General features: G+C 34.3%; 1 protein-coding gene across 4 annotated transcripts in view; it reads left to right on the top strand.

Annotated features, from left to right (window-relative positions):
- l(2)gl (LLGL domain-containing protein l(2)gl) overlaps positions 1 to 12,525 on the top strand; it is a 243,921-nt gene that overhangs the window by 165,136 nt on the left and 66,260 nt on the right. For all 4 annotated transcript variants that reach the window (XM_081747438.1, XM_081747437.1, XM_081747435.1 and 1 more), the window contains exons 9-13: positions 188 to 342; positions 1,623 to 1,843; positions 4,771 to 4,992; positions 8,042 to 8,194; positions 11,288 to 11,552. In XM_081747438.1, the coding sequence (XP_081603564.1) occupies positions 188 to 342; positions 1,623 to 1,843; positions 4,771 to 4,992; positions 8,042 to 8,194; positions 11,288 to 11,552 (1,016 nt within the window). The remainder of the gene's footprint in view (positions 1 to 187; positions 343 to 1,622; positions 1,844 to 4,770; positions 4,993 to 8,041; positions 8,195 to 11,287; positions 11,553 to 12,525) is intronic.

The following is a 12,525-nucleotide window of genomic DNA, read 5'->3' as shown; positions in this document are numbered from 1 at the left end:
AACTATTTATTTATTTAATAATTACTACTTACTGTGAGTTTCAATTTGTATGAATATTGGATTTTAATGTTAAAGTTCGCTTGATACAGAACAATTGTCAACTTAATAAAGTCACTGCTAATTTTATATGAAATCATGTTCTCAGTTGTTAATTTCATTTTTTTTTTATTTTTATTACCTTTTTCAGTGAGGATTATACCTTCTTCAGTGGGGGGATGCCCAGAGCAAGTTTTAGTGATAGACATACAATCACAGCTCTCCATGGAAAGAAACACGTGGTATTTGATTTTACATCGAAAGTTATTGACTTCTTCACAATATCGCCAGAAACCGAAAAGAGTGGTATGTAGATAAATGTTGCATTAGTATACATTTGTTTGTTTGTTATATAGCTATAATTTATTATTATTATTATTATTATTATTATTATTATTATTATTATTATTTTTATATAGTTTAGGTGTGTATAATGCTGTAATAGTGTGCTCTAAGATAATACATTTGCAGAGGGTTTTGGTATTCCTGCTGTTCTATACGTTCATGATCTGTGTGCTCTGCAGAAAAAATAAACTATAAACAGTGCATTAAATTAAACTATGGCTTTATGTGTAAGGAGCTCTGGCCGGCCATAGTTCAACTCTTGTAATACGAGCAAATAAATAGCCTTCTTACACATTATCTTCTTTATAACATGTGATATCCCCCACCGAGACCACTCTTACCCGAAACTGACGTACTAGCCACTGTGCCACGCTGAACCTCCAAGTAAATAATGTTGTTTGCTAAATATTAGTTAACCTGTAGCGATACAAGCTCCTGTTACATATCTTCAAGATTTAAATTTTTGTCTTCGTCCTGTTTCAGTATACATACGAGGGTTACTACGAAACCTTCCCCCCGAAGATGATCATGAAGAATTTTTCTTACTGCTGGCGATCCAATGTTCACTGTAGATTCAATGTCCTTGAAAGTTGTTCGAGGATTTTCTCGAATCATTTGTTCCACAGCGGCAATGTTTTCATCTGACACAGCTGTTGCCGGACGTCCAGCTCTCTCTTCATCTTTAAGCGATGTCCGGTCTCTTCTGAATTCACCAAACCACAGAAAAAAGTTGTAGCACGGGAAGGAGCAAGGTCCCTAAATGCCCCCTGCAAAAGGTCAAGGCTTTGTGTGTCGTTCAAACCACTTTTGAAATCGTAAAGTATCATTGCCCGAAAATGTTCCCTTTCGAGCTCCATTCTAGACAGCCGAATACTCATCACATCGACAAACAAGTCAAGGCGGTACGGCCACGCCGATAAGCGAGGCGAGTTGAAACTTGCTTCGCTTCTTCGCTCTGGATACCACTACCGAACGCAATTGTTGGAATTCAAATACTGTGCCACAACAATGCGTATCTCAAAACTTTCGTAGTGACCCTCGAACAGTACAATGGAACTATTAATAATAGACTTCTAATTTACTGATATTAGAAGAATTGATTAAGTACAATCATCACTGATTTGTAAAGAAATGTCACCTCTCTTCTTCAGATGACATAAGTATATATTATACAAATAATATTAAGTAAATGAACATATTAATGCATTAAGTTTGTATTCACGTCTCCGTTTACTTTTCAGAGTACGATGACCCAGAAGCTCTGGTCGTGTTGGCAGAAGAAGAATTGGTTGTGATAGATCTTCTCTCTGAAAATTGGTCCATGGTTTGTCCTCCGTATCTGGTTTCTCTTCATGCTAGTGCCATTACGTGTTCACAGCATGTATCCAACGTCCCTCAGGAGCTTTGGGATAACATCATTGAAGCTGGAAAGAAACAGACAGGCGATTTGTATTCGGATAAGGTAAGTCATTTCTGAGAGTATAATATTAATTGTAAATCTCAAGTAAAATACTGAATAAATTCGTGGTACTTGTGTCACTTTCGTACGAACAATCTAGTAGAAATGGTTATACGAGTGATATACTTTGCAGACGGTTGAGTCAAAACTGTTTATCTTTCGAACTTTTCGGCTATACACATCCTGCCCAATCTGTCCAGTGGGAAAGGTGGCGCTTTATATTTATATATATATATATTTTTAAAAAAATAAAAAATAAAAAACGAAATAACCAGCGTCATCTATGGGAAAGTGTATATATATTACATAGCCACACATTTCACTCTCTCGTCAAAGTTAGAAAGGGAGCAATGTATCAACATTAAATTATGTTTTAAATTGGGTAAAAATGCGGCGAATATGTCTCAAATGATTGAAACTGTTTACGGTAGTGGCATTAAGCCGTAAGAACGTGTTTAAATGGTATGTAAGATACCATGATGTCTCGGGAGGCCATTAAACAAAATACCATGAGATCGGGAGAGCATTGAACAAAACTATCCATGAGCAGCACCTGCAGCGCAAACTGACGAAAGCATGCAGACAGTGGCGGAGATCGTACACAAGGATCGTACTGTATCGCAATGCTAATCGAAAATCTTACTCAAATTTCGAAGTCTGTTGTCCATCTACCCTATCCGAAAATTTGGTAAACGAAAAGTCTGTGCACGAAAAATGTGTGCCATACACTAAGTAAGAAACGAAAACATTGCAGAGTGGAACACTGCAGACACGTGAAACAAGCAGTTGGTGTGGATGGAGGATTCATGTTAAGCACTATAACAAGTGATGAAAGATGGTGCTTTCAGTACGAACCATTTACAAAACGCTCGGAATGGAAGAGTCGAGGCTTTCCAAAACCGAAGAAAATGCTTATGCAGAAAAGCCAAGTCGAGACTCGGATCACTGTTTTCTTCGATTCCAAAGGCATCCATCATTCACAAGGAATTCACTCCAGAGGGCTACATTATGAACACCGAAGTATTACGTCGATATTGGTCAGGATTCGTAGAGTTCGACCGAATATCGCCAACAAGGCTCATGATCTGTGTTGCACGACAATGCACCCGTGCAGAGGAGCTGGATGGTACATCATTTTGTGATCAAAAAAGCGATCGTGGTGCCCGATGACCTCCATATATTCCAGATTTGATTTCACATGACTTCTGGCTAATTTCCTAAACCGAAATTGGCGTTGAAAGGAAGATATTTCTACACTATTCGACATATCCAAATGGCTTGACCACTACTTCGGAGCAATTCCGAAACAAGAGTACCAAGACTGCTTTACGAAGTTCCACAACCACTTCAATGCTTGTACTGACTTACGAGATGTCTGTTTTGAATAAACAATATTGTAACCTACAGTCCACAATGTCTTATCTTTCATTTAATATAAGTCACCTTGCCCACTGAACAGGCTGTGTATTAATAGGCTTTTCTTCCCTCTCTTTGTTTTTTATCCATGAGTTCGAATGTTGTATGGGAGGCCATACATAAAGCGTTGGTGTTTATCTAAATATAATAGTGATGCTTTTTTAATCTATTTTTGTTTTGAAGGTACGTGCAACACCAACCTAGTTGATATCGTCTGTAAGAGTATTTGTGTATTTTCAGCCACTTACCCTGTGACGTCAGTTGTAGAATCCCTGGACCAAAAGTGCAAGTGCAAGGTGTTTGTATTCATGTGAGTGATTTAACTTGGTAAGCAAGTCATAAAATAAGTGGTTGAAATTGTACAGGAAAACTCTTACAGACGCAGTCAACAAAGTAAATGATTTACTTGTCTCCTTAAGAGCCTGACTTAAAAATAATACAAAATTTATCATTTTTTCTTTTGCTTGTTTTTCATAAGTGAAAGGTGATAGTGAAATGCAACTTACTACAATCATAGATAATGCTATTCTACAACAGAAAATATGAATCTGAAGAATTTTCAGTGTTGCCATCTGTGGAAACTTCAGTGTTGCCAGAATAACATTTTCCCCAAAATCTGAGTTAAGGCAGCGACTAGAGGAACGAACTCAACTGTTTTTGATTACGTGTCATGTTATTTTGGTATCCTGTGAACTACTTTTTAAATAACATTATTTATTTAATTTAATAATTGTATGTTAAAATTATTTTGTTTATTACAAATAAATACAACTATTATTTAAATAGTAGTTCACCGGATTCGAAGACAACATGATACGTAATCAAATGCAGTTAAGTTCGTTCATCTAATCGCTGCTTTAACTTAAATTTGGGGGGAAATGTTATTGTGTCAACACTGTAATTTCTATGGATGGCAACACTGAAAATTCTTCAGGTTCATATTTTCTGTTGTAGAATAACATTATCTATGATTGTGGTAAGTTGTATTTCATTATCTCCTTTCACTTATGAAAAACAAGCAAAAAAAAAAAAGGTAAATTTAGTATTATTTTTAGTGAGGCTCTTAGAAATTAGATGCTGGCATTTATATTACATAGTGGTTGTGAAGCGTATCCAACTCACAGAACGTAGGTATGAGTTGCTTTAACTCATGTAATATCGACGAAACAGACTCTGAGTTAAATGTAGTTCACGTGAAATTCATTGTGTTAATGCAAGCCCAGAAATCAAGTGAAATCTGAGGAAGAAAACAAAATAGCTATAAAATTGCTCTCAACTTTTGGAAGACTTCAGTTATCATTATCCGTAAAGATAACTACCTACCTCAAGTGGTATTGTAGATTTCGATATATATTGTTCGTAATCATTTCCACATTCTCATTCCACCAATTATTCCATCCCCATTCACTTGCCTTAATCATTCGTCTCTCTCAGCGTAAAGGGTTAAACTTAATTTTTTTTTTTTAATGTAAAACTAAATGTAATCATAATAAAACCGGATTTTTAATTTTCAGGAATGGTTAGTGACTGGAGGGAAAACAGCAGAATCAAATCCCGAGGTACCACGGGAACTTTTGCTAACAGGACATGAAGATGGCACAATTCGTTTCTGGGATGCTAGCACGGTGGCACTACGACCAATGTACAAATTTGCTTCGGCGTCATTGTTTTCCAGCGATGAAATCCAAGAAGCAAGCGGGGGTGGTGACGAAGAGGAATGGCCTCCGTTTCGGAAAGTAAGTTTGTGTTAATCACTTAACTTACAATCCCGAAATATCTCAGATTTTTAATTTTTACAAAGAAATAAGATCCTGACAATATAGAGCATCTTGAAAGAGTTCGTAATTTTTATTGAAACTTTATTGTGTAGTAGCATTAGTTACGTTTGTAGCTTCAAGATGGTGTACATTCTACTTCCTTGAAATATTAGTTCAGATTTTTTCTGTAGCGTTGCGCCACTCTGATAATGTTCGCTTTCACAATGAGCTGACTGTGTTACTAAGTTCAAACGCTAAGAGCGGAAAGCAGATTATTGACAACGCATTGTTAGTTGTGTTTTGTGATTTATTTTTCTTTCTGTGTAATTTTTGACAGTCTTTTGATTAACTGTAAATGGCATTTGTGAATTTCTGACTGTATAAGTTACTTATCAGTACATGTATTGGCATTTTGAGAAAACTGATATTCTCGGCATTTTAAAGTGACTTGACAAAACGAGTATATTAGGAACTTTAGTGACTTACCTATGTATTTTTAAAACACTTTAACTGGTATTGTTCAACATAACCTTGAAACTTGCATTAATCAGTAATACTCAGCTGACAACGACCATTAAAATTTTAGCAATAAAACTAAGTTTTATTTTTATCAACATGTGCAAAAGTGGTAAATGGTAAATTAAGGGGTTAAGTATAAGCATGTTATTGAATTGCTCACGTAATATGACTAAACAGTACTTTTATTCATAATCACCTTGAATTGAGTTTTAAGCCTTAAACCACCAACCGCAATCTGATAAAATATGTTCTGTTCGTGTATATACTTTCAGTTATTTGACGCACAGAAGCTTAAATATTAAAGGCATTTCTTCAGCTTCCGAAATATAAGGTACTAGCAGCGTTCACCCCGCTTCGCTGCGGTCACCCCGGAACGCAATAAACGTTGTTACTTAGATAATTTTTACTTTTTCGCTTTCAAGTGATATGATAAAAACCATAGAAGATAGCAGCGTTCACCCCGCTTCGCTGCGGTCACCCCGGAACGCAATAAACGTTGTTACTTAGATAATTTTTACTTTTTCGCTTTCAAGTGATATGATAAAAACTATAGAAGATTGCAGTAAATGTTAACATTATATCGCCTGTCATTTATGTTAACCCGCCCCGCTTCGCTGCGGTCACCCCGGAACGCAATAAACTTTGTTACTTAGATAATTTTTACTTTTTCGCTTTCAAGTGATATGATAAAAACCATAGTAGATTGCAGTAAATGTTAACATTATATCGCCTGTCATTTATGTTAACCCGCCGAGTGACACGGTCATGCGGGTTGCATATAAATACGTTTATTTTTATACCTATGATGAACTAACAAAGGATTTGTACGTTATGGACACTTGAATGGTCAATTATCTCAAGACACTGGTAATTAAAAATTAAAGTGATATGATAAAAACCATCTAGGGTCCAAATCCTAATAACCCCCCAAAAATGAAAGAAATTGGTTCAGCCGTATTAGCGTGATGAGCTAACAAAGGATTTGTGCGTTCTCTTTTATATAATAGATTTCAGAATTACAGATTACACCACTTTATTTTCTCAGATCAATTGTTAATATTGCTAAACTTGCTCTGCTTCAACAATACGTGGCTTCAGATCAAAATATTAATCTTCATCATTAGGTAGCAAAACAACAAACTACATTCAGTGTCCGATATTCGAAATCGGAGCTTTCGGCTTCTTAATTTAAATAGGTTCCAAGTTGTTTCTGAAGTGCTTCAAAGGTTTCATTTCATTTCATTTGCTCATGACTAAGTAGTTATTGTTACTGCCCTTGGTGCGAGAGACCAATGTTGGGTTTCCGATGGGAGTTTGTATGGTTTGGATCCCATGCTATGCAGTAGATTCATATCTTGTGTAGCTTAGACGTTGAAAACGAGACGTGAAACCTCAAAACTACCAGGAAATATTAGAAAACGTTTAACCGACTGAAGATAAGTGTTTTCCAGTCTCTTTATGGAGGACAAAGGTGGGGGTTTCGATGGAGAATTTTTAAGATTCAGACATTGAAAGTCTGGTTTTGTTTGGAGTTGATGTACTATGTATGTGCAGATTGGGTAATTGAAGAATCCTAGCATTGCAGAAGTAGCGATTTTCGTAAATTCATATATGTATATAGGGTATGAGTTCTTCCAATATAAATTGGATATAGTTTAGGAGATATCTAGGAGGAATTACAATTGCAAGAATGCTTGATTGAGTATATTTGGTGAGTTTTGGAGTTTTCAGTGTAAAACTGGTGTCGAAAATAGATCTGGTGTTTCACCTAGGTGTTTGGTATTGGTTGGAAGTGTGTGGGAGATTGCAAAAGTGTATTTCTCATCATATTTGAGAAATATGCGCGTTGGTGAATGCCGACTATAACGTTTTAAGGCAACTTCCTAAAGATGATGTGGAGAGCAGATGCATGTGTCATGAATGCTGGGGCATAAGATAAGGATCACTGAGGATTGTAAACGTAGGAGCATGTGAAGTAAGTCACATATTACATTATAGTGAGTTTCACATGTACGTCTAGAGAAGTGATTGTGTGAGTTGAGAAGTACCAAATGAATTTCACAGTGAAATTTCTGTTAAAGAGAGAAGAGGATTTTTTTTTTTTTTTTTCAGCCATGTAGACTTGCTTCGTGTTTCGAGATTACAAATGTATCCTAACATCAAAAGAAGAATGTGTCATTAAATTATTTATAAATCGTAGCAATAGGGAACAAATAGTAGGTGTTATTAAACGTGTACGAGAAGGCGGTAAACAAGCAAAGAATCAATTAATTTGAAGGAGTACTATTATTGGTGATTAGAGTTTTATGTTGCAATTGTTAAATGGTACATCTTTATGTTATTCCTAACAATCACTTGAAAGTTTGGTGTAGTAGATGTTTTGCTTGTTATATTTGCTACATGTTGATTTAAATACAAGAATTTGAGGGTACCTTTTATATTCGTTTATACCTTGCATTTGTTGATATGTGATTCAGTTTTACGTGAGTTCTGTTCTTTTTGTTTCTAGGTTGGAACATTTGACCCGTATTCTGATGATCCACGGTTAGCTGTAAAGAAAGTAGCTTTGTGTCCTTTGTCTGGAATATTAGTTGTAGCGGGAACAGCTGGACATATCATTGTAGCGGATTTCAAAACTGAGGCAACGGAAAAGGAAGTGAAAGTAAGCATTTTTTTGTTCACTTTATCCACCCTGTCTGTCTTCATTTTTAATCGTATTCTACCATATACTGAAAGATGATGAGAACTTTCATCGTCTTGGTATAATTACACACGATGTGCTATAATAATAATAATAATAATAATAATAATAATAATAATAATAATAATAATAATAAGAAGAAGAAGAAGAAGAAGAAGAAGAATAGAGATCGGATGTTTAGGCATTAAAAACCTGGAAAATAGGCAATAAAATAGGCACAAAAATGTAACTCGAAATAATGAAAATAAATACTCAATACAATTTAAAAAAAATAGATTCAAGTCATATATAATGTTCAAAGAATATAAAACATACCTATTTGTTAATGTCTTCTTGTACTGTATATATAAAAACGAAGCTTGATATGCATTCCATATATATATATATGTGTGTGTGTGTGTGTGTTATTTATTTTATATAAATTATACATATTTTCCCAATGAAGGCTTACTTTGAAGAAAATGCATAGAATAGGCAACATTAGGCACTGAAGCAATTATTTAGGCAGTAAGAGGTGAAGTAGGCAAAATAAAATCAGCTTAAATCGAAACTATAACCCCCATGTAAACTCTAAAACGTTATTTTTCATCATATCTTTAATATTAAAAATAGGCATTTTGCCTAACATCCGGTCTCTAGTAATAATAATAATAATAATAATAATAATAATAATAACAATAATAATAATAATAATAATAATAATAATAATAATAATAATAATAATAATAATAATAATAATAATAATAATAATAGAAGCAAGGAACAAGAAGATACATGAAGGTATATGCTTTGATAACACCAAGTAGTAAACGAAACTTTAATTAAATAAATCCAGTTTTTGGTATCCATCTGTGTTAATTATTTATTTTATTTTAACTTACATGCATTTTACTTACATTGCCTACTTACTCACTAACTAAGTTCATCATCAGATTTCTACTAATTTTGGGATTTGTTGTGCAATTATTGTAGTATACAATGTAATTTTAATGTCCACATCATTATTATTATTATCGTTTCTTTATTATTGCAATAAATATCACTTAATTTCAAATGTTCCTCTCTGTTCAATATGCCATCATGTAATGCTCCTTACATCTGTTTTTTATTGTGTTTCTCCAATGTACGTTAGATCACATTCACATGGGATTGAATATCGTGCCATATTTTTCGCGGAACCATGTTCTTGAATTGATTACGTAATATAACTAAATAAGTAGGTAATTTAGTTTCCATCATAATCACTTGCAATTAAGCTTTGAGCCTTAAACCAACGACTTCAAACTCATAAAGTTGTATTTTTGTAGACATTTTCAGTTTGACGAGATTAATGCTTTTCCTTTTCTTGAAGTAAATATAAAATAAATAAAGAACTGATGGAAAACCAAGAAATAGATTTATTTAATTACAGTTTTCTTTGTGAAAATTATGTGGAATAAAAAATAAAAAATAAAAAAAAAACAACTTGTCAAACTTTCACATTCAAGGAGGATAGACTATGTGATCTTGCAGTGTCCCTAGTTTGAGCCAAGTTACCTTTAAGGTGAACAAACAACGTGTGGGTGGGTTTTCTCAATGTTTTCCCGTTTCCTTCCTTTTCTTCTCATTCCACTATTACTAGCAATCTCATCAACACTGCTTCTCTTAGCCGAGGTGCATAATCGTCGGACGTTAAACTAAAAATAAAAATCTGTAAAGCTTGGTATCCTGACGGAACGTAGCTTGCTTATATAATAATTATATAATAAGAATGTCTGGCACATGCCGTGATAATACAACTGATTTTATTGTGTCTGTGTATGTGTCATGTGAAAATTTTCAGAAACTTTTTTTTTTTCGTCGGCCACAGTTTATGGAGAAAAGACTAGCACCAAAACAAAACTCACATTTCTGAGAAACAAAATAGAACACAAGCTTTGTATAAGCGGATTTAATATAATAAGATTTTATAAGTGCAGGTGATGTCTTTTCACTGATAGTTTTGTGTGATCCGCATTTTGATAGTTTAGTTATGTGAGTGTTTACTAGACAGTGAATACTCTGTTTTTGTATGATGAAGTTATGAAATCTGTGCATTTAATTTTGATTATTAGGAATGGAAGTATTGTTTTGGGGTTCGTTTTTTCTTCGTAAATTGTAACCGACAAGGGGAAGAGAAGATCCTGAAAAAATTTACTTGATACGTGTACTGTACATGCGGAAAAAATCAGTGTTATATATACGTATATATTAAATCGGTTTTTTGACGAGTAGCCGCCTAGCAATGGAAACTCTTCACCTTGAAGGTGAAAACTTAACAATTGCTGTACTGTCCGTGTTCTTGACGAAGCATGTCATTTTCATGTACCTTCTTTCGTTTGTTCCTTATTTATAATGTTTGGGTTTTATCAGTGCTACTCTTGAAAATAAAACCAGAACAGTTCCGAAAGCTAGGAAGTCCAGAAGTTGGTGAACGGAAAAGTTATTGTACTCGGATCAAAATTAGAAACTATTAACCTTGTAACTTATGTTCAGAAGTTCGTTTTGAATAACTTTTGAATATATGGTTTTGAATAATATTCTTGTCGACTTCGAACATAATTAGGAGGGCAACTCAATTACTAACGAAAGATAGTCGATAACACATAAGAAGTCATAATAGCATTTTCGGTTGTTTTTTAAAGAAAAAAAAATGGTTCTTACGTGTAGAACAATTTCTAAAATAATACTCAAACCAAACAATTTTCAAATTACGTAGTAAAATCTAGACTTCAGAGATGTAAGAGCATATTTTAAGATACTTTTTTTTTCTAGATTGTGAATTTCAAATAGGTAAGAAATCAAATCATACCTAAACTGTAAAACAAATTTAAAAGTATGGAAAGTACGGGACAGCATATAATTCAGTAGTTACCGAATAAAGTATTACCCATCCGGTATTCTGCGGATAGGTTTGCCATTTTAGTAAACAGGTAAAGACAACTGTGCAGCAAGTACTTAGATACGTATGAAATACGGTTGGTTTCTTAATAGATTGATTTATGCTATGTTAATTAATCTAATTCTTTGTTGTAGGTAACGACAATGAACATAGTATCCGACAGAGATAGTTTTGTATGGAAAGGTCACGATCAACTCACAGCACGAACTGGTTCCCTGTCATTAGCGGCTGGGTTTCAGGCTTCATCTATACTCCAACTCCATCCTCCAGCCGCAGTCACTGCCTTATCGTTGAATTCAGAATGGGGATTAATTGCAGCCGGCACTGCGCATGGATTAGCGTTATTTGATTATATTCGCGAAAAAGGCATTCTCACAAAATGTACACTTAATCCAAATGGTGAGTACTTTGTTCATTTATTACGATTTTAATGTTTGTCATTAATCAGAAGATTACTCTGTGGTAAAAGTGTCGAGTTAAGGTTAGTGTAAAGGGACCAGGTTTGCCGATAGATGTCACTACAGTTTTCTATCTCTCCCATGTATTTTTTACCATTCACGAAAATTTACAATTTCTCTTACAGATTTCAACCTAGAGACTTCATTTTTTTAGAGAAGGAATTTCATAACCTATTAAAGGGAACAATACATGTCGATTTGTTATTTAGTATCTTCTTCATTGTTGAAATAGTTCCATTGTTAAAGGTTTAGATATCTTTTTCAACAATCAAGCCATTTCAACAATTAAGAAAACTCTAAATAAAAAATCGGCACGGATTATTGCCTTCGATACATTATGAAGTTCCTTTTCTAAAAGTTTGAAGTCTGTAGGTTGAAATTTGTAAGAGAAATAGTGAATTTTCCTGAAAGGTAAAAAATACATGGGAGAGATACGACGACTGTAGTGCCATCTATCGGCAAAACTTGTCCCTTTAAACCAACCTTAATATCTAAGAACTGTTACATATGGAGGTATCTCATAGATTGGAGAGTACTAATTAGTGGCATAACCGTGATTTTTATTTGAAAGGAATAGAATGATAGGTCTATGTAAACTACTATTCCATAATAATACTGTAGTCTTAATAGGGCTTCTCGGGTCGTACGCGGGGAGGGGTTACTCCTCTTCTTTCTCCCTCTATGCCATTAAAACTGAATGTTTGTCACTGAAAAATAAATGCTATTAGATCCTATCCTGGATTAAACATTCACTCAGGATTATTCCGTGTAATTAATAGCTATTTTGTACTACAAATGAATCCAGATAGTAAAGCTAAAGGGCGGTGAAAATAGACAACAACAGTAATAATTTCAGAAGGTTTTCCTCAAGGGGAACTTCCAGTACACAGGTGGTAAAAGTGCTGAGTAACCTA

Source organism: Thermobia domestica, unplaced genomic scaffold (assembly GCF_964235325.1).
Source record: "Thermobia domestica unplaced genomic scaffold, izTheDome1.hap1.1 HAP1_SCAFFOLD_239, whole genome shotgun sequence".
In the NCBI taxonomy this organism is placed as follows: domain Eukaryota; kingdom Metazoa; phylum Arthropoda; class Insecta; order Zygentoma; family Lepismatidae; genus Thermobia; species Thermobia domestica.
The sequence above is the reverse complement of the archived record's forward strand: the minus strand, read 5'-3'. Positions and strand labels throughout refer to the sequence as shown.